General features: G+C 35.3%; 1 protein-coding gene across 1 annotated transcript in view; it reads right to left on the reverse strand.

Moving 5' to 3' along the window:
• LOC145260334 (uncharacterized) overlaps positions 1-20528 on the reverse strand; it is a 45229-nt gene extending 24701 nt beyond the window's left edge. Inside the window, exon 1 of the mRNA XM_080118248.1 lies at positions 19771-20528. Coding sequence (XP_079974374.1) covers positions 19771-20127 — 357 coding nt within the window. The 5' untranslated portion in view covers positions 20128-20528. The remainder of the gene's footprint in view (positions 1-19770) is intronic.
• Between the last annotated feature and the right edge of the window lie 3522 nt (positions 20529-24050).

A 24050-nucleotide genomic window follows, 5' to 3' on the forward strand; every position in this document is an offset into this window, starting at 1 on the left:
CACCCACACATACCACACAAAACACCCACACACACACACACACACACCCCACTACACAACACACACACACACCCCCACTCAACACACCACACTGCCCCACACAACACACACACACCCCCCAAACACCCACACACACACAACACACACACACACCCCCACTACACAACACACACCACCCCCCCACCAACACACACACACCCACACACAACACACACACCCACACACTACAACACACACTCACCCACACACTACAACACACACCCACACACAACACACACACACACGACCCCCACACAACACCACACAACCCCACACAACACACACACACCCCCACTCAACACACTCTACCAACACACACACCACACCCCACACACACACTCACACACACCCCCACACAACACACACACACCCACACACAACGACACACACACCCACACACGACACACACACACACCACACACAACACACCCACACACACTCACACACACCCACACACAACACACCACACCAACACACACACTCACACCCACACACAACACACACACACCCACACACATACACACACACACCCACACACAACACTACACTCACACCCACACGACAACACACACACACCCAACACAACACACACACACCCACACACAGACACACACACCCATACACACACACACCACCACACATACACACAACACCACACACAAACTCACACACACCACCACACAACACACACACCACACACACACATCACACACACCCCACACAACACACTCACACACTCACCTCACACCAACACACACACCTCTCACACACACACCACACACATCACCACACACACCACACACTACACACACAGCCCACACACAACTACCACACACACACACAAGGCACACAATATATATATTATATTATATATTATATATATATATATATATACATATATATATATATACATAATATATTATATATACATATATATATATATATATACACATATATATTATTATATATATATATTATATATATACATATATATTATATATATACATATATATTATATATACATATATATTATATATACATATATATTATATATACATATATATTATATATACATATATATTATATATTACATATATATTATATATACATATAATATATATACATATATATATATATATTATATATACATATATATTATAATACATATATTATATACATATATATTATATATACATATATTATATATACATATATATATATATACATACATATATATATATATATACATATATATTATATATATATATATATACATATATATTATATATACATATATATTATATATAGGGAAGAGAAAAGGACATCTCCTATGAGGCTACCAAGTGAATTTTGAACTCTATCAAGGTAGGACAAGACCTTTCTAGCAGGTCCTGCCCAAATGTGACAATAGTACTCCATCCTTGGACGTACCTGGCTCTTATATAGATAGAGAATTGCATCAGCAGTGAGATATCTACTGGATCGATAGAAGGATCCCACTATGTTTCCAGCGGACTTGGCAACTGATTTGATGTACATGTTCCATTTCAGATCAGGAATAAAGGTCAAGCCTAGAAGCTTGTCAAAATATGAGGCCTCCCCCAAACAAGAGCCATTCATTTCAATTGATGCCAGCATTGATGATGTAAAGATAAAAGCTTGGCTTTAGATGCATTAAAAGTAACCAACCACTTCTTTTCCCATTCAAGATCAGGAGAGAGAATCTTGTTTGTCCAATTTAACTCCATTAGATTATTTTCTTTGGAGATATGTAAAGTCATCTCCATGCTGATAAACCAGACATAATAGACCACTTGGAAGACAACATTTGACACATTGCCAAACTGGAAGCGACAAAGATTTAAATTAAGGCTAGTCAATCAAAAAGAGGGGATGACTTTCGAAAATATCGGCGAAAAAAGTGACCCCTCCCTGTAGAAAAATGCCCAGTTGAGTATGAAGGAATTAATGTTTTTATCCAATTTTTCGATATTTGTCATCCGAAGGGTCTACTTCACAATGATACCGATCTTGTGCAAATCCGTCACCTCTGTCGAAAGTTTTAAGCAGACATACAAACATACATTTAAACAAACAGGTGAGATTTATATTATAGACTAGCGGGGGTATCTGGTGTTGCCCGGGTGTTTAGAGGTGTGCGTGTTGGGCGGTTTGGGGTGGGTGGGGATGGAATCAAAACAAAAGAATAAGCAAAGTAAGAACACTGTTTAAATATAAAAAAAACAATGTTAAAACTTCTTCAAAAAAAATTGTTTTCCGTGTGTTTGTGTTGGGGGGGGGGCTTAAAAAAAAAGAAAAAAAAAAGTTTTGGTAAGTAGTTAGGATCGAACCCGAAGTCTTGAGGCGAAGGTGGAAAATCAAGTGTGCAAAAAACCTGACACGTTACCCGCTCGGCCAACAAAGAGCAACGGAAACACGTTTGAATTTATTTAAGTATTAAAAACAGAATTGACACGTGCCCGCAATAAAAGTTAACTCTGCTGTTTCTATTTGACCTCATTAATGAGGTCAAATAGAAGTAGTGGACTTAACTTTTACTGCGGGGAAGCTTTTGGATTTGTTTACCCAACTATGGCTGGTTGTTTCCCCAAGATGTTGAGGAGGGGGAAACCAGCTCCCCATTGTCCAGATTGAATAGCAATTGTCTGATATAAGGAGTTTGGCTCCACATTGATCAAAGCTGATTGCTTCTGGACGTTCCCGTGTGCGATTGCCGGGAACACTGGGTATTTATTTGCTCCCCCACCGAGCAAATTAGGCACGAGGCCGATTTTTTATGTGAGGAGTGAAGGGGAAATGGAGACCAGCTCCCGGGGAGTAGGGAAGCTGGATAGTGACAATTGGTATGAAGGGTTGCCCCTACATTGACCAAGGTCTTATATGTGGGGTTCCCCCACATATGGTCTTTGCTTGCAGTATCTGCCGGAACAAATATAACACTTTGATGCCGGCCCAAAGGCCAAGAACTGGCACGATTGCCGGGAACAATTCTTAGCTTTGAATTAGTTTCGGTTTTATACAAAAAAGCTGAACGAACACAAGACGGGCTGAAATAGCAATAATTTTGTAAAAATTGACGTAAATAAATCTAGACGCAATGTGCATTCGCAAATCGTACATATTATGATCTAGGGGCTATATAAACAGTTCTGAGTGCATAAGAAGGTATGTCACAATCCGTATGGCCATGTGACCCATATAGACCGTCTCACATAAAATGGCAACAGATAGGAAAAGTTGCAAGTCATCATCAAATCAAACATCTAACCTCAAGCATGAGACAGGACAACAAAAATGAAAATAATGAACAGTGGTTGTAATTGAAGCTTTTTTTAAGAAAAGTTTTACACAACCCTTCCAACTTTTTAAGTGACCGTCATCCCAACTCAAAAATAAAAGCGAGTCTACATCATTGTAAGCAATAAACGTCACAGCTGTTTTCCTTCTAGATACCTGCCTTAGAATAAAGAAAAGCTGAAGAGGACATCTCTCCCAGTGATTTTACTGCACCATCAGACAACAACCTGAGCATTTCTATATCTCAGCATGCACACACAAACTGGCCAGTAATCAAATAGAGGTTCAGCCACCCTTTGATGGTTTTGTTATTAATCCTGCTCACCAGTTCACACACACACACACACACACACACACACACACACACACACACACACACACACACACACACACACACATTATATATTAGTGAGTGCTACTCTTTTACAAAAAGCCCATCCCTGCAAGATTGCAATGTTCAGTTCTGGCCACACAGATGGCTCAGAAGTCTAGATTTATTTTTACAATTATTGATGAAGATATGGCATGCAAGACCACTACATAGTTACTATGTACTATGTCATAGTACATAGCTATATTCTACTCCTGTTTGGTTGCCGTACAGGATCTCATGTTGCCCAGTAAATAAGCTATTTACAGACAGGTTCTACCACATGAGCAGCATATATGGTTGGGCTAAAAATATCTGGGACATTCAACACTAACTGTTTCCAGAAAGCGTTTCAAGTTAGAGTACTTTATTTGCTTTGCCGTCATAACACCCTAAAAACATATCTTTGGCGTGTATTTCAAAAGTTTGTCACACTGTGGTTCCCTGTTGTTAATGGAACCTGTTAGCTTCCATCCTAACTAAATGCCCTGCTCCTTATGTACAACATGGATTTTAATGTTCAACACACCAGTTTGTAGTAGAACAATTCTTATGTGAGTGATGTTATCATTTGAGATTAGCATCTACGTTTAAATATCTGCATATAAAACTTATTATACAAGCCATTTGGAAAATCGATTGCATAATTTCATAAATTGTGTAAATAATGCAAAAAATGACCCAATAAACATAGATATGTAAAAACTTGGTTTCCAAGTCATAATAAGCGATTAAAACAAAGACTGATCAACCTTTTATTTTTTTTTTTTTACCCAAAAATGACATTTGTGAAGGTTGCAGTCCAGCATTTTCTACTAATTAGTAATGGATTCTCATTGGTTTATTGAATTTGAACGACTGCTGCAAGATAACATATACACAAATCAAGAGAGATAGCAAATATTAAGGAATGGTATTGTTGCAGAAGTTTGTCATCTGTACCAAGAAAGGTTTTCAATCCGAAGATGCCATGATTGAAAAAAATTTGAGAACATTCATAGACTCCTTGTGAATATGAAACATTCCAACCATTGAGGTGAAGACAGAGAATGACCGAGGACAATGATGCCAGAATGAGAAGAAATGATACTCAAAAATGTAGAGGATAATCCGTAAATCAGTACAGAAGAAGTGGCAAGACAAGTAGCTATAACTTGTTTGTTTGGAAAGTAATATGGAAACATGGTTTGTACCTGCATCAATGTTTACAGATTGTTACAAACAGATTACCTTGCGTAAGTTATCTTCTACTGGTGGTTTCTGGAGCAGTGCGATGGAAATCCTAATGCTTCTGGCTGAATTTTCTTCTTTGATGTAGAACAGTTTACACGAGATGCAATAATCACACAATCTGTACGTATAAACAAATGATAATCGACACACAGCTGATTCATCATACAATCAACAGCAGTTCTTCTTGCTCAACATCTCGACAAGTATTCTTGATACGTCAGTGAGTTTTACTTATTTTCAAACAGATTGATGGGCGAAGCATATCATTGCTTCTTGAAAACTATGATGCCTGATGATGACATTCCTCTTGCCGCTCATTCACGATTGTTTTTTTCATTCATGATGATGTTCTCTCAATTTCAGTTGCATAGCCCACAGGCACCTTGACAAGAAAGATGAGGTGGATCAGTTACATGATCTTGAAGCTCGTCAGAAATTGAACGAATCAAGATCAATCTTTGAGGTAATTTGAAAACAACTATTTAACTCCAGTATGTAGTAAGGAAGACCTGCATAAGTGAATTGTCACAGGATGAACAGTCATATAAAACGAGGAATTTATAAACACGTTTAGGTTTCATGAGATGTCATTGTAAAGCCTGCATTACTGTAGAGAATGCACATTTTGAACATTTGCTTTAATGCATGCAAAAGCATTGCACGAGTTGGATAAAAAAAAGAATGATCCGTATTTGTTTCAATAGCCTATAACTCATAACCAAGCATTTCTAGATATATGTTCTTATTTGTACTTGTTTCAGGATTCACCCTGGAGCGGTGGGTCCAGCTCTATCCAAAGTATTTCCTGCATCTCAAACAAAAGTTGACCATGATGATGAGCCACCATAGTAGCAGAAACGTGTTAGTCAATTTGCAGTTTCAGTGATAAACCTCATAGAGGTGAGTACCCAGGATCAGCGGGACATCCTATTTCTGGGAACTTTTTTGTAATCATTTACACAAATAGAACATAATCTTGCAATTATGTTATTGGTTTACCAAACATTCTGTATATAATATATACACACTATGAATTTAGTTGAATTGTGAGTGATGTGTGTCTGTAAATTTTTAATTTTGTGTGGTATAATTCTACAAATAATGGAAATTGCAGAATTAAAATTCATTTGTGTTGTAATTTTTATCACCTGAAAATTTTTGGAAGAGCAAATAATCGTTTTCTAGTAGAACTGGAAACATTAATGATATGTGTTTCCTTTCAATCTACAAATAGGCAGGAGTGGCATGGGATCTCTGGATTTTACGTGGGTCATTTTTCAAGACTAAAATAAAGTAGTTGTTAAAGTGAATGGCTTATTGTCATAAGGAAGATTAAAACTCTGTGGTTGAAGTTCAAAACAAAATTTCTGTCTCTTTCTAGTATCCAACTTTATAAGTTGGAATTTTATCCCCTGTCCACCTAACATGTAAAGAACACCCAAGCATCTAAGTTTTTACACTATACAATGCATTGTTGCCTCCTTTTATTTTGTTTATAATGCATTTATTTAAAAATTCAATGATTTCTTTTATCTTGCCCACTTAAAAATCCTTTGTTCACACATCAAAAGTTGAATAACTCTGCAAAACTTTCTCATCTAAAACATGCTTTGACATTAGAAAGAAAAAATTTTTCTTCAATTTTTCATTCATTAGTAAAGTTTCAGAGTTTCAAACATGTATCTCTAATGAATACATTTTTACAAGTTCTGTAAGGTATACTTTTAATCCATTTTTTTTACATGATTAGGGCTCTAGTTATTTTTTCATTGTTTTTTTTAAATATATTTTTTTACTAATGATTCACCATTTTCACTTGAGGATAAAGATCAATGAGATGAATGAATTGTCAGTTGAGTGATGAAGAATATTATGAAATGATTTAAAATGATGAATGGAGTTAATGACTTGTAAACCCAGTTTATGACAAGTGTTTTTCGTTGAAACCGATTTCACTTGATATAATTTGGGTGGCTGAAATATGATTAATCATTTTTTTTTAATTAAATTTATTTGACAATTAAATTTTTTTTAAAGTTTGCTATTATTATTATCTATATATCTAGAAAAGTGAAAATGTGTGCATGTGTGTGTGAGGACATTTCTCAACCTGTATACTCAATAAATTTTTGATTTACAGATTTGAAATTTGGTATATAGGGTATTCAGACATGGGAAACTTTTTAATCGATTTTTATCCGGGGGGGGGGGGGGGAGAGTGCTAAGGGGTCAAAATTAAAAAATTGGTACGGGGGGTGGGGTATCAGAAACACAATTACAGGAGACGAAACTGGACATATTCTTTCTAAGTGAAACTAGCATAGGGCCAACCACTTCTCTAGACGAATTCATAATTAAAGGTTACTCCAACTTAACATCTAAATCTGACCCCAAGATCGCCATGGGTATGGAATATGTGCCTACATCAAAGATGGCTTTCCATGTGGTAGGGGTATCTCCAGAGAAGACCCTAATTTACCTTATATGTGCTTTCGGGTTGCACTAGCTTACACCACTGCATTTATATTTGCCCTCTATCGCCCCCACAACAGTTGAGTTACTATCTTTAAGAGCATATCTGAGAAAATTGACCACATCCTATCTGCTCATCCTTCGGCTAACATTCACATTTGCGGTGACTTCAATGTCCATAATGTGGAATGGCTGACCCACTCAAATAAAACCGATAACGAGGGGAGGTTTTGTCAAGATTTTGCCATTGCCTATGACCTCACTCAGATTGTTCACAAACCCACCCATGTGCCCAATACACCCGGTCAATATGCAAGCCTTCTCGACCTTTTCCTCACAACTACCCTTGAGCTGTGTTCATGTTCCGTTCTATCTCCTCTGGGATCCTCTGACCACTCTGTTATAGCAGTTAAGATAAAAATGAAATGTAATAAGCCTTCAGACGTACCTCTCCACCGTACTGTATATAGATACTCTATGGCTGACTGAGATAGCTTCCGTACATTCATATCTGACCTACCTCTGCATTCCATGTTTTATCCTCTATAGTATCAGACCTGACCGAATAGTTAATTATAGGCATAGACCGATTCATACCATCTAAAAAATTCCAACAAAAACCTAACAGCCAGCCATGGTTCTCCCCTGAATGTGCTGCTGCCATTGCGCACAGAAATCACTTTTTCCATAGCTACCAACGTAATAGATGTACTGAGACTAAAGCTGCTTTCAGGACTGCCAGCAACCACTCTAAAAGAGTAAAAAAAACATGCAAGAGAGCTATATGCTCAGTCTGTTAAATCCAAAGTAACTGAGCAGTGGCTTGGTTCCCACCAGTTCTGGCAAATAGCAAACAGGATCTTGAACAGAAGTGTGCGTTCTATCCCAACTATCATCAATGGACCTGAGGTCATCTCGTCAGCATCAGACAAGGCCAGGCTATTTGCCAAGAACTTTGCAGCTAATTCTACCCTATGTGACAATGACCATCAACTCCCTGTATTTCCTCCTATAAAAGACAACACGCTATGCAACATACAAATATCTGTGCGTGAGGTCGCCAAGCTAATCAAGAACCTTGATGCCAGTAAAGCAACTGGCCCTGATGGCATTCCAGTTATAGTGCTGAAAAAGCTCCAACTAGAACTTGCCCCCATACTTACAAAACTGTTTAAGCGTTGCCTTAAGAAGTGCTTTCCAACACCCTGGAAAACCTCATCAGTATGCCCTGTATTTAAGAATTCAGGTGAAAAGTCATCTCCCTCTCAGTACAGACCAATAAGTCTCCTGTGTGTCATGAGTAAGTTGTTGGAATCCATATTAAATAAAGTAGTCAACCACTTCAACAGAAACAACCTTCTTAGTGACACGCAGTATGGTTTCCGCTCTGCAAGATCTACAGCAGATGTGCTAACGGTTATATCACACAGGATTAGTGAATCTCTTGACAAAAGTTTCCTTTCCAAGGCAATTGCTCTTGACATATCGAAAGCCTTCGATAAGGTATAGCATAGGGCCTACTTCACAAGATTTCCAGCTACGGTATAGCTGGAAATGTTTTCTCAATCATTAAATCATTTCTCTCCGATAGGTTCATAAGAGTAGTGGTTGATGGGCAGAAATCAGAGGCCCACAGTATTAATGCTGGAGTCCCTCAGGGGTCCAACCTGGGTCCAACTCTCTTCCTGATCTACATCAATGATCTCCCAAAACACATACTTAAATCATTCGTTGACATCTATGCTGATGACACGACCATCTATGGCAACACATCAAAGGCCGTAAATGACAAAGTTCTCTCTAATTCTCTCTCCTCTGATCTTGAGCATGTGGTACAATGGGGGAAGAGGTGGCTGGTCACTTTTAATGCATCCAAAACCAAGCTTCTATCTTTACATCATCAATGCTCTGATCCCCATCTGGCATCAATTGAAATGGATGGCTCTCGTCTTGGAGAGGCTCCATGTTTTGACAAGCTTCTGGGTTTGACCTTTACTCCTGATCTAAAATGGAACACGTACATCAAATCTGTTGCCAGGGACGCTGGAAAAATGGTGGGATCCTTCTACCGCTCCAGAAGATATCTCACTACTGATGCAATTCTCTATCTTTATAAAAGCCAAGTACGTCCAAGGATGGAGTACTGCTGCCACATCTGGGCAGGAGCTGCTAAAAACAGCCTATCCTGCCTTGACAGAGTACAAAATAGACTTCGTGGTTTAGTGGGGGATGCCCTTTTCTCTTCCCTGCAACCTCTCTCCCACAGAAGAGACGTTGCAAGCCTGTCTTTGTTTTGTCGCTATTTCCATGGCAGGTGCTCGTCTGAGCTCCAATCCCCCCCCCTCGCCAATCTTTCACGAGAAACACTCGTCTGGCTGAAACTACTATCAATAATTTTCCCCACTCTTTATCTGTGCCTAAATCCAAACGTAGATTCCATGAGCAAAGCTTCTTTCTTAGAACTGCACGCCAGTGGAACTCTCTACCGCTTGCCTGTTTCCCACCTGACTACAACTTGGACGTCTTCAAGTCCAATATAAACAAGCTCCTGACAAACCGCCCCCTTAAGTAAGACACTATCAAAACCCCCAATACTAATGATTACTACAATACTATCTCATTGATTACTGTACACACAATAACCCTTATCCCTGAGTGGCCTTTGGGCCTTGATAAGTGGTGACCCCCATGTAAAAAAAAAACAAAAAAACTTGCACATGTGTGAATCAACACAGTATATTAAGAATAAATAAGTTTTGAAAACACTTTTTAAAAGATCGTGTCAATCTGGCTTAATGGTTATCATACTTGACTCACTGTGTTTAGGTTTTGGTTTCAATCTCAACTTGAGTATTTTTTTTGTTTTTTTTACTTACAAAAAGTGAAATGTTTAGAAAAAAAAATACTCGCATGTTTCTTTCTGTTTTTTTTTTAAAGAAATTTAATGTTACATTTAATACCGGGCAACACCAGGTACATCTAGCTTATTGATTTATTTTTAGAAGATTTCTGAACACAGAAACAGAGTTTCAATTAAAAGTTCAATGGCTAAAAATTCAAGATTTTTTTTTTAAATTAAAAAAAAAAGAAAAAAAAAATAGTCAAAACTATCAAAATTCATAAAACTAGAAAATATGAATTTTTTTCTTTTAATTGTGATTAATTTAATACTTTTATCAGCAAAACCAAATATATAAGAGTTAATGCAACACGCGAACCGAAAAACACTAACCCGAATCTAGAGTTAGTGATAATATAGACTATTAAATATTTTAGCCATTAAATACAAAAAGTAAAAGTTATTACTTGTTGATTTAGAATGAGTGCTTTATGCCAAACTTTTGGAGTAAATGTGGTATTGTGGTGACTAATCACTATTAATCCATAACTGTGCATTGAATGGATACCATAATACTTAGTTTGCTGCACCTTATCATAACAAAAGACCCATACAAAATTTCAGCCAGATCAGCCAAGTAGTTTCTGAGAAAAAGTGGAATGAACAGACTAAGGAATATAGATTTAATTCCTTTTTACCAATGACAGAAGCTATGTTTTATTTTTTCGAATGCATTTGTGGATGTGTACATTTCTGATTGCTCATCACTAACTTTTAGGCAAATTATTAAGTAAAAATGGTGCTGGATAGTATTTTATAAAATTTATTAAATTATATTCACTTTGTTGACAAAAACGTGTGCAATTGAATAAAATTAATGTAAAAAAAATAAAATTTCATTTCAATTTGTTATCGTTTTTGTAAAAAAAGTTTTCTTTTAAAATTCTCCAAAAATTAATTTTGACCTTCATTTGTAAAGCGGGCATCTGATTAAATATGGCAAAAGGGCAAAAATCTCATTCAACAACAAAAAGATAAATTTGACCTTATATATATATATATATATATATATATATATATATATATATATATATATATTATATGCATTGCTACAATCTATTATGGTTTGCATAAAAAAGGTTTATTAGAAAGAAATGAAATCCAGTAACTAGGTACTACAACAATGAAAGGCAACCACACAAAATGAAACCGGGATCCTGAAAGGAAAAATGAAAGAAAACATTTTTTTTTGGTAAATCGTTGCTTTTTATTTGACATAATTAAGCTATAACATGAAAGAGCAAATTATTATTAGATTTTGTCTTTTGTATTGCCACCTGGACTTAGGGTTGGTGATAGAGTTAAGGAAAGGAATGCATCTTTATGATTTAACATGGACATTTTTCATACTAAACAGTAATCATCTACTTGTTGTCTGGGTGTGGAATTTGATTTCAGCGTGGGCATTAGTGACAATCATGTAGTCTTGGTGCTGCAACAGAAGTATTTTTTCTCCAAATAAAACTAGAACTCCAATTTAAAACAAGTAACAATGTTTTATTTTGTGAAACGACAATTGGGTTTTTCGATAAAACGAGTCACATCTAGCTGAACAACACGTCTGCCAAATCAACAAAGTTTCTCATTTAACATATACAGTTTAGTTTAGGATCTAAAGACCCATCTGTCTCTGAAAACCACAAAAACCCAACTGACTCCTTCTGTGAGACTATTCAAAATTATTAGCTGTAAATCTATGGTCATAAAAACTGACTAAACCCAGCATCTAGTATGAACATTACTTTTGGAAAAAGTCAAGTGGGTCATAATCACAGCATGGAACCTCATATCAAAGAAAACATTACTATTTCAAAAATGCCAGCCAATTCCTTGTCTCTTTTCTTAATTAAATATTTCTCCATTGCAGATCTGTCGTCTTCGTGCATTGCAACTATGTATCCAACTAAACATCCAGCATTGCACATGTTTACGGTTGGAATACAATCTTTCATAACATTTCGAATCAAGTTTAAACCCTATTTTTGTTGTGTGAATTGATTTCTGTATGCATTTACAGCACATGCCGTGATCGTCTCCGCATTGTGCTCACCTGAATTTGGTACTGGATTCTAACACCACTCACAGTGCCCATCATGTGGTCCCAGTTTTTCTATGGGCATAAAAAATAACTTACTGCTTAGGGATCTCATGTCTAGAGGAACATTAATTTTTCTAAGACTCAAGTGGCTCATGATAATCACAGCATGGACCATCATATCAAAGAAAAAGACATTACTATTTCAAAGATGTCAGCTGATTCTTCTCTAAATATTTCTCCTCTTGCAGATTTGTCTGTATTCATTACAACTATGCATCCAACTAAACGTTCAACAAGGCTAAAATCTGATTTTTAAATCGATTCAAATAAGAATTGCAGTCAAATTTAACTTAAAAAGTAAAAAAAAATCACGTCCTCCCTTACTCTACCACTAACCTTAAATCCAAATGGCAATAAGAAAAATAAAAGAAAGATGGAGAAGGTGTATGTGTATAAAGAGACAGTTAAGAATCAATTTAGCCTTTTTATTTATTTGTTTTTGTGATTGTTTTCTGGTACTTCTGCAGTTTACAAACTATTGAAATAATGTTATTTAGAAACTCATTCTGAACATGGGAAGAAGTCAAGCTTTAATTATTCTGTACTTTCATCTAACAATTTAATAAACAAAAATATTGTGAAAATTGAAGTTAACCTGAAAATCCTATCTAAAAATAACGATCTATAAACTTCAGAAGTATTGTTTTTCTTAAACTGTGCCTTCATAAAAGATATGCATTATTTTGTTTTTGTAAATTGATGCATTTTACTAAGGCAGAAATTTTGGATTTATATCCGCATTATCAGAATTTTTATTTTTAATCGCAAAATTATACTTATGCAGACAAGATACCATGCTAAAATAATGTCATTATTTAGAAACCTATTCTTAACATGAGAAGTGGTATAGTATTACTATATGGTACTTTTGCAGAAACAGTATTACACTAGGTGTGTCAGACACTTTGTGAAAAATATTAAATAATTCGACCCCCTGTTTTTCCAAGCTTATAACTACTCAAAAAATGTAATTCAAACCCTATTTTTTTTTCAATTAAAAGAAGCAAGAACCAAGGTTTTATTAAAAAAAAGAAAAGAAAAGAAAGTGATAAAAAAAGAAAAAAAGAAAGTGATAAAAAAAGAAAAAAAAAAGGTTTTAAACTTTGGATTTTACCGGTAAATTTCTAAAAAACACTACTTTTTTTTGTTTTTAATTTGAATATATTATTTATTGATCTTTTATCTTCAATTTGTGATATATAAAACTTTGGTGAGTAAATTAATTATTTACTTTTTAATAGACATTTCAAAATGGGAGGGGGCGTGAATTAATTCGACCCCCGTCTTTCCAAGCTTATAACTACTAGAAAAATGTCATTTAACCTCTAATTTTTTTTTTCAATGTAAGGACCAAGGTTTCATTTAAAAAAAAAAAGAAGAAAAACAAACGTGGTTTAAAAAAAAAAAAAGTTTTAAACTTCGGACTTTACAGGTAAATTTCTAAAAAACACTTTTTTGTTTTAAATTTGAATATATTATTTATTGATCTTTTATCTTCAATTTGTAATATATAAAACTTTGGTGAGTAAATTAATTATTTACTTTTTAATAGACATTTCAAAATGGGGGGGAGCGTGAATTAAAAAAAAAACGTTTGTCTAAAATATTATATTCGGTTTATTAGAAAGCGCATAAAATTTCACATTGACCCTGAAAATATTGTAAAAATAGAATAGAAAAATTGATAGATTTTTAAAGTTTAAAAATTGAAAAATACTGAACTCATAAAATTCAATTAATTTCATTACTGTTTTTTAAAAAATAAAAAAATAATATTTCTATTACCTTTTATACAACTTTATTAGTTTATTTTGGAAGTGTAATCCATAAAGAAAATAAACAACCCACTTTTAAAAGAGAAATTACGAGTTTTTTTATATTTTATTTGCAGTTTCGTGTCGTGTTAGGGGTGTCAAAAATTCCTACAAAAATTCTATAACACCTAGTATTACACCATTTTTTTAAAAAGTATTTTCAAGTTTTATGGTATCTTGTTTATTAAATTGTTAACTGAAAGTACAGAATAGTTACCAAACACCCTCCTCTCCCCATGGTAATGTTATTATTTACCTTCTTTCCTTGAAAAAGTTATTTTTGATTGTTGGAAGGTGTGAATCAGTTCTTGAATTTTGGAGACCAAGACATGAAGGCTACGACAAACAAAGTTAAAACAAAAACTCAGCACGACTGAAATTTTTGGTGCTTGTTTACATTGGTGAGATTTTAAACCAACGCATTTCAGGTGAAACTATTATTACATACTTACATGTCATAGTGTAATTAGAATATATTTGAAAAATTACGAAAAAGGATCTAGTAGAAGATTAGGGTTAGGTGTATTTTTAACAAAAATCAGTCCCAACTACATTCTGAAATATGTTGATTTAAAAATAGGAGACCCATTTAAGTTGAGGTTAAGTTCCCTTGTTTGTCATACTGAATTGGTCGTACAATTCTTCTATATTAAAACAGACAATAAAATTCAATAAATTCTATTTTTACGTGTAATTATTTTTCTTTTGGATCATTTCTCTAATTTATACTAATTTTGTCATGTCATGTAAGTATGTGATGTTTTCACCTGAAATGCATTGGTTTAAAAGACCACCAATGTAAACAAACACCAACATTTTTGTTAGTAAAACTGGAGGCCTGCACCACATGCGAATTCATCTACCCCCACCCTCTTAAATGAGATTCTACTTTTTTAAGCGGATTACACGTAAACATGTAAATGTTGCTGCTAAAACTAAACAAAACAGGTTATAATCTAGATGGTCTGCTCTTTTTGACTTCCGGTTTCTGATGTCCATTTGGCTGGATAATTAGACATGTTCAAGCGGACAAGAAAGCCATTTTAAACATGGGGAAAGGGGAGAAGAGGGGGGGGCTTTCATGGACCATATCTTGCTTGTCATTGTCATCCTGTCTGCAGAACAGAAATCAGAGTAAAAAGAGCACAAAAACTTTACTATAACCATAAGAAAATATTTTACACTGAGAAATTAGTATCAGATATAAATTTAATATAAAATTATCACTCATTTTCGGACCGATAAGTGTAATGATCACCTGCTTCCGGATTTTAAGGACATGTAAGCAAATATTATGTCTGCTGGACAGAACTTGAATGCTTACTAGACACTATCCTCGAGTGTCTAAGGTTTCTTTGTAAAAAAGTTTGGAATAAGGATACTTTTCCCTACAAGTAAACCCTTACTAAATATTCAAAATCACATTTTGTATTCACGGCCCAAATAAGATCTCTTTGCTGTGACTAACTATACTATCTTTTATGACGAATGGTTCACCTTCTACAAGTGATGTTACCTAAGTAGCAACATGAAGCTGGATACTCTACCAAACTATTAGGTTGGTGCAAAAACAATATCATTTTCTCACATATGTTGCTTTTATATATGATTTCTGAATTAATTCATTGATATGTATAGCCATTTTGAAGTGTTTTTTTTTGCTCTATTGAATTGTGTTATTCATTACCTTTCTCAATCTCTTCATTTTTTTTTAAGGCTTTTCGACAGCATGGACAAAATTCAAATCTGCATAATTTTCTTGTTCCAGTTCAAACTAGGCCGAAAAGCTGCCGCGACAGCTTATGATATCAATGATGCATTTGGCCCAGGAACTACTAACGAACGTGTGGCACAACAGTGGTTCAAGAAATTCTGCAATGGTGACGAGAGCCTCGAAGATGAAGATCATCGCGACCAGTTGACTGCGGTTGATAACGAACATTTGAAAGCCTTACTTGAAGTCAATCCTCGCAAAGCTACACAAGAAGTTGCTGTTGAACTCAAGGTCGACCACTCAACAGTCATTCGACATTTAAAGCAAATAGGGAAATCAAAAAAGTTGGATAAATGGGCGCCGCATGAATTGAACAATAATCAAAAAAATTGTCGCTTTGAGGTGTCTTCTATGCTCCTTCTGCGCAACAAAAATGACCCATTTCTCAGGTGAATTGTGACGTGTGATGAGAAGTGAATCCTCTACAACAATTGGCAACGTTCGGCTCAGTGGTCCGATGCCGGAGAAGCTCCACAACACTTCCCAAAGCCAAAACTGCACAAAAAAAAAAAAAGTTATGGTGACTGTTTGTTGATCTGCAGCTGATCTCATCCATCACAGCTTCTTGAATCCATATGAAACAATTACGGCAGAGAAGTATTGATGACAAATTGACGAAATGCACCAGAGGCTCCAACATATGTGCCCGAGATTGGTCAATATGAAAGGACCAATTCTCTTCCATGACAACGCTCGCTCACATGTTGCTCAAATGACCTTGCAGAAGTTGAATGAATTGGTCCACGAGACTACCCTACCCGCCATATTCACCGGACCTCTTGCCCACTGATTATCACTTTTTCAAGCATCTTGACATCTTCCTGCACGAAAAATGCTTCAAAAGCTGAGATGATGCTGAATCAGCCTTCGATGACTTCATCGCTTCCAGAACTGCGGATTTCTATGCTAATGGGATGGATAAACTAGTTTCTCGTTGGCAAAAATGTGTCGATTCTAAATGTTCTTATTTCGATGAATAAAGTTTATTATGAAAGGAGTTATGATCTTTTGAAGTTGAACATAAAAAACAGCATTATTTTTGCACCAACCTAATAGATGAATTCTTGTCCTGGAATCCAGTAAAACAAAAAGAAAGATATACTGCAACATTAAAATGGTCAATTGTGGAGGTGAAAATTATGTTTGAGAGATAACGTCTATGGAACATTCAAATATCTATGTACGATCTCATATAGAGTTCAAATGTTAACCTCATGTAGAAGGGCCCCTTGATTTCTGAGAACTTTGCCTGAGAAAAATGAAAATAGAAAAATACATTCAACTTTCACTTTATAGAAATAAATAAAAAGACATGGCCTGTACAATGGTGGAAGTCTGCAAATAAACAGATAGGTCAACTCATGAGATTTAGATTGGGCGGAGACTTGTGGCCAGTAATCATAATGGAAAGAAAAAACACAATTATTTTATTAATAACAGGTTATCCCCTTCAACATATCGCTTCATAATTGATCGCCAATAAATCTTTTAAATGTTAAAAATAAATTTGGGTGCTAATGCATTTTGTGAACTGGATGTCTGTATACGTCCGTTCGAGTTTGCCCGGCAACTGACATAAACCGCCGGAATATACCGGGAGCGTTACCAAGCAAATCTTAAAAATGCTAGGAAACAGAAAATAGCAACAATTCATCGGATACCAATTACAATAAATTAAAAAACAAAAAAAAACAAAAAAAAAACATGCACACAAAAAATGGAAAAGCAATCAAAATAAAATATAACAAAAACCATGCTTCATGATTTAAAATCAATGACTAATAAAGTTTTTGCTTCTTTTCTTCCAATTTATCAAAAATCGTCTGCTAATCATGTGATTTCTCATTGTTTGTTTGTCGCTTTCTGATTTTTTAAAATTTGCTCGGTGACATTCAGATTTTTCCGTCGGTTTACGTCAGGTGTCGGGCAAACCCGAGCGAACGTTTAGAAACACCCAGTTCACATAAATGCATTAGTACCACATTTGCTACATATTCTTAAAAACGTTATCTGGTCCTGAAGTGGGTGATTATTTTACGTCATATTTATATTTGAAACCATTTCAAATCTAAAATATTTGTTTTTGTATTTGGATTGTTCGAGCTACTGTTCTCATCTTGGTTATTAGGGCTAGGACAACAGCATATTCTTTTCATTGTTTTGACTCTCGAGTGTGTATTTGTTGATATCTTATATGCTTTTATATAGAGTGATGTGGTTCTTGGTTGATTAACTGTGTCGGGTATATACCCGAGAGTCAAAACAATGAAAAGAATATCCTGTTGTCATAGCCCTAGTTATTATACCGTATAAATTGGCAGCAAACGTTTTCTTTTCTTTTTTTTTGTCAACATAATTGTTTTGTTTTTTATAAAAGAAATATGTATGCTTTTTTTGAAAACCGTAAATTGATAGGTGAAAGTACAGAAACGTTTTTTTTTTTTTTTTTTTCAAGAAAATTTACAAATTATTTTTTGTCAACATACGTTAAAAAAAAAAATAAATAAATAAACAGCAAAAATACCGGTATTTTTTTTTACGACCTGCCCCAGCGTAGTATAAACACCCACAAACACCCCATGTAAAGAACGACTTTCGGAATACCCCCCCCCCAACCTCGCCATAACGGCTTAACATGAGGTTTTGGGGTGCTTATAATACGCTGGGCTGGGGCAAGTCTTAAAAATTGCCCCCCCCCTCATTACCCAAAAAATAATTAAAAAATTATATTTTTTATAAAAAAAAAAAAAAACGAAAGAAAATGTCGATTTAGCGTTTAAATATTTGAACAACATTCAGCTTATTGGCCCTCGAACCCGAACAATAATTGACGGGAAATCCCGAAGATCTGGGTCAAATTCTGCAAGTTTTTATTATTATTATTTAATTTGTCGAGCACTTATATAGGTCAACCTTTACGACTATCCATATTGGTTCGGTAAAAGTTGTAACGTTAACAACAATCGAAAAATGACCACACAAGATGAAACCTGCGTTCATAGAATGAAAATAAAAAACTGACTTAGGTATATTTGCATTCTATTTTTAAGGATTTGTTGGGTTTGTATTACTATACACAGATTCGAAAGTTGCCCCCCCCCCCTAAAAAAAAAACAAAAAAAAAAACCAAAAAAAAACAACAACAAACAAACCAAATATATAACGAATAAATGTTATCAAAGGCAAAACAAGTTACTTTTCTACCTAACTGGATGATTTTTTTTCTGTTTTTATTTAATGTAACATGTTTATTCAGCTCGAAAAACAGTGTGTACGTACCGATGTTGGAAAATTAAAATTGCGCCCGACTCTCTCTTTGACACGGTAAGTTTGGGAAAATGAGTTAAAAATAAAAAAATATATACAAAATACTATTAGAAACTCCCTCATTATGTTACCGTGACATAGGCTTATATATAATTCGGTGAATTTCTAACAGTATTTTGTATAGTTTCTTATTTTAACTCATTTTCCCCAAACTTACCGTGCTCAAGAGAGAGTCGAGCACCATTTTTAATTTTCTAATACATCGGTAAACACTGTATGTTTTTCGAGCTGAATAAACAGGTTACATTAAATATAAATAGTAAAAAATTATCCAGTTATGTAAAAAAAAAAGTTACCACTTATCTTGCCTTTGATAACATCTGTTATATTGTTTATTTGACAACTTTCGAATCTTTGCGCACTGTAATACAAACCCCAAAAGAATTACCTTAAAAAATATATGAGAATAAATATATATTTACTTACTTGTGTAAAATTATCCCCTGATTTCTGACGATCCATGTTCGGTGATAAAAACACAGTCCGATTATTATTTGAGGAGGAGGAGGAAAAAGAAGGCGATTGGGATCGTCTTCTTCGTCGTCTTCTCGATTCCTCTTCTGGTCCATCTTGTCGGTCCCGCGAGATGGACCTGTCGTTTCTCCTCTCATGGTTACTTTCTGTTGACGACGATTCCCAGGAGGAAGAGAAAGGCCATTTGTTATCACAGTTTGTCGGGGTGGAATTTCTCAAAACCGAAGAGGACTCGCCAAAAGCACGCCAGCACGATTGACGAGTGCTCTTATCCGCAAGTTCCCCTGTAAAATCGTTCCGAGACGACATTTCCCCTTTTTGTTTTAATACTTACCAAAAAATAACTGTTTTTTAGTGTTTAGTGCATGTGTACTTAATAGTTTAGTCTATGGTACCAAAAAATAACGGGTTTTTAGTAGTTTTCCCATAAACATCTCTGTTTCGAGGATAAGTCATTATCAGTGCGCACTCACGACTGTCGTAAAACTCGCAGCCTTATTTTCTCTTGCTACACACACACACACGTACATAAGCGTATACATAAAACCAGACAAAAATGTACACGGGCACATGCACCAGAACGGTTTACGACTATCGCAAAGATTCTAGGTTTAAAATAAAAACAGTGTCTAGTCTATATTTCCTTATTAATGTTTAATATTTTTTATGTATTTTTTTTTTAAATATAGTTTTAGAAATTTTAAATAAAGTAATAAACAAACTATCTACCATTTTGAATTTTATTTATATTTAAATTCTGGAAATATAAATTAGTTAAAATATTAAATCATTTATTTTATGCATAAAAAAAATGGATTTTTTTTTTTTTTTTAAACAAGGAGCGCATTTTGTTTGTAGCTTCAAATATTTTTAAAATCAAATTTCCATTAAAATAATTTCTTTTCACACTAAACCAGACTTGTTGATATTGTTATTTTCATAACATTTTGGGCATTTTTTTTTCAAGAGCCCACAATAACAACAAAAATTTTAAAAGAATGAGGGGGGGGGGAGATGAAAAAATAAATATACAATAAATAAATGTTACTAAAAGGAAAGGCAAGATGTTGATTGTTGCTCTCCTATCTACTTTGTGTGTGTGCATGTGTATGCAAAGCGTTTATTTCGCAATAAAAGCAGTATCAAGACTGTTGAGTTAGAACAACAATAACAAAAAATGGCCTTGTTACAGCCCTGTTGACCCTGTGGGGGTCGCCTGGCCTTTTTTTGGGAACTGACTTCCTCCACAAATAATAAAAATAAAAATAAGAAATCTTATGTGCACTGCAACACTGCAACACAAACGGAGGTTTATTTCCGGAATAGAAATAACAAACAATAACAAGCAAAGCATAGTTCTCAATATTTCAGAGTTCTTTTTTTTGAGTTCATATGAAAGATGGAGAGTCTCTTTTTTTGTGTTCTTTGAATGTTCAAATATGTAACAGAGACAATATTAATGTTCGTCTGTTAAAAGAGAGTATTAATGCGCGGAGCACTGAGCAGTAGAAATGAAATAATTGATGTTTGCATGCGTGGCAAGTCCTAATGAGAAAGCGTTGAATGAGTCGGAAGAGTTTAAAGAGACGAAAGAATGCTTGAAGGCTAAGAGACTAAAGAGATAGATTTTGTGTTTGTGCATGTTTATATATGATTTGATCGGCTCCAAACGAGCTCTAGAAAATCAGTTTTAAAATATGTCCTAGGAGGAATTCCATTGGACGGAAGACATCACATGGGGTGCTTTCAACTACGTTCGCACCTTTGGTGTCTAAAGGTCACGCCAGAATTTGCGTGGGTGTCATTTTTCATTTTTTTAACGCGCCGAAACAATCAATTGCACTGCGCGCCTAAATTGTATTTAACGATTTTAAATTTGAATATTAAACTGTGTCAACTGGCACAACCCTCAATAATCATTCAAAAATCTAAAACCAAGCAAAATACTGATAGAACATTATGTTTTCGCACGATTGGTGACATTGGATATGTTTCTGTGACAACTCTACCTTCGAAGTGAGACTGAGAATGTATTTCAATGAAGCGGAGAAAGAAAGAGGGTAGCTATTCAAGCCAGTCGTTTTTTTTTTTTTTGGGCGCTCCTTCGAATCCCATCTCTACACAACACAGAAATATCGACACTTGCAAATGTCTTCAATTTAGCCATTAGATGCAACTATCACAAATCATCTTTGGTCATTAGCCTTCCCTGCAACAGAGAACAGTCGCAGTATGAACAGGCGTTCACTCATTGCGGTGATCCAGAGTCGTGGTTTGATTCCAACAACAGTTACAGACTCACTCACAGTGTCAATCTGGTCTTAGTCAGTATTGAAAGAGAAAAAATATCCCCCTCCCCCATCTAAATAAATCATGGCTCCAGTCTAAAACAAATAGCAAAGGTTTATTTTCTTTGCAGGTTACAATGATATTCGTTTTTTCTACTGACCAGCAGACATGTAGATGAGAATTCTTAGTCCAACGAAATCGAAACACGATTCCATTTATAAAAAAAATCAAAAGACAAAGTCTCATTTTTAACATTTCAAACAACTTTATTGGTCATTTTTGTTTATTGCATTAATAAAACGGGAATCAAAGAGAGAAGAGTGTTAGTAATGAAATAAGTTCACAAGTATGGACGAAGAAAAAAAAATTAGCTCCATTTATCCATTAATATATATATATATATATATATATATATATATATATATATATATATATATATATATATATGCGCATGCAGTGGCCCTGCTGGTTTAAAGAGCATCAGTGACTATGGCTCTCCAAATTGTAGAGCCATAGGAATCTCTGGAAGACAAGTAAAGACAATAGTTTCTTGTTGCTTTCCATCTTGATTCAGAGATGTTGAAGTCAGGGTCATTTAGATTCTAATTTCATTCGTCAACTTTTATGCAGATGACACTACCATCTATGGCAACATTTCAAAAACCAGCAACGACCCATATCTCTCTGAGTTTCTCTCCTCTGACCTTGAGCATGTGGTGCAATGGGGCAAAAGCTGGCTGGTTAATTTTACACATTCAAAACCCGCGCTTTTATCTTTTGGCCATAAACATGCTGACCCCCCCCATTTGGCCCCAATTAATATGACTAGTTCTCGTCTCAGTAACTTCCTGCCTTGACAAGCTTCTGGGACTGACCTTCACTCTGACCTGAAATAGAAGACTTACATCAAATCTGTTGCCAATGTTGCTGGAAAGATGGTTGTGTCATTCTACTGCTTCAGAAGGTATCTCATTCCCAACACAATCTTCTATATGCATAGGAGCCAAATGAACCCTAAAATGGAGTACTGTTGCCACATCTAGGCAGGAGCTGCTCAGAGCCTCCTATTCTGCCTTGACGGAGTTCAAAAGTGGTTTTGAAACCTAACAGGTGATACCGTTTTCTCTTCCTGCAATCTCTTTCTCACAGAAGAGATGCTCAGAATCTCTATTTTTATTTTCATGGCAAGCGCTTATCTGAACTTCAATCTATGGTTACCACCTTGCCAAACTTTCACAAAAAACATTCATCTAGCTACAACCAGTATCAACAATTTTCCCTACTCTCTATCTGTGCCTAAATCTAAACACAAATTTCATGAATAAAACTTCTTTCCTAGAACTACCCACCCGTGGAATGTTGTTATGCTGGCTTGCTTTGCAGCTGACTACAATATGGTTATCTTCAAGTTAAGTTGTATGGCTCCAGGTGGAGGGGTGTTGCTTACTAAGAGAGAAAATTGAGGTTAAAAGAAGTATTATAAAAGGAGTCAGCTCTCTTGGGTGTCCTGGCTGGAATTGAGAGAGTACACTGTGTGTTCACCCTTTTTATCAACTTCTATCATGTGCTCAGCGCCATGAGAGATCGTTTTTGATTGGGCAAACTAGAAGAGAAGTTGAGTCAATCAGCACCAAGCTTAGAAATGAAACAAATTCAAAATCATGAGCTGCGCGCTGCTGTGGTCGCCTGTAATCACTAATGCTGCGACACAAGAACCCAAATGTTCACCTCTCTCTGAAAGCCACACAAACGTAATTGACTGTGAGACATTCAGAAGGTTAACTAACCGCTTCTGTTCCTCTGCTGGAATATATATATATATTTTGGCTGACATACAAATGCAAAATACGCATCGGCTCCGATGTTGTATGCAGTTCGTTCGAGGGAGCATTCATTATTCCGAAAAGGAAAGGAGTTTAGTGTGCGTGGCCTTTTTTTTTTTT

The sequence above is a fragment of the Euprymna scolopes genome, chromosome 36 (genome assembly GCF_053919585.1).
Source record: "Euprymna scolopes isolate OS-2025 chromosome 36, ASM5391958v1, whole genome shotgun sequence".
NCBI classification, from domain to species: Eukaryota; Metazoa; Mollusca; class Cephalopoda; order Sepiida; family Sepiolidae; genus Euprymna; species Euprymna scolopes.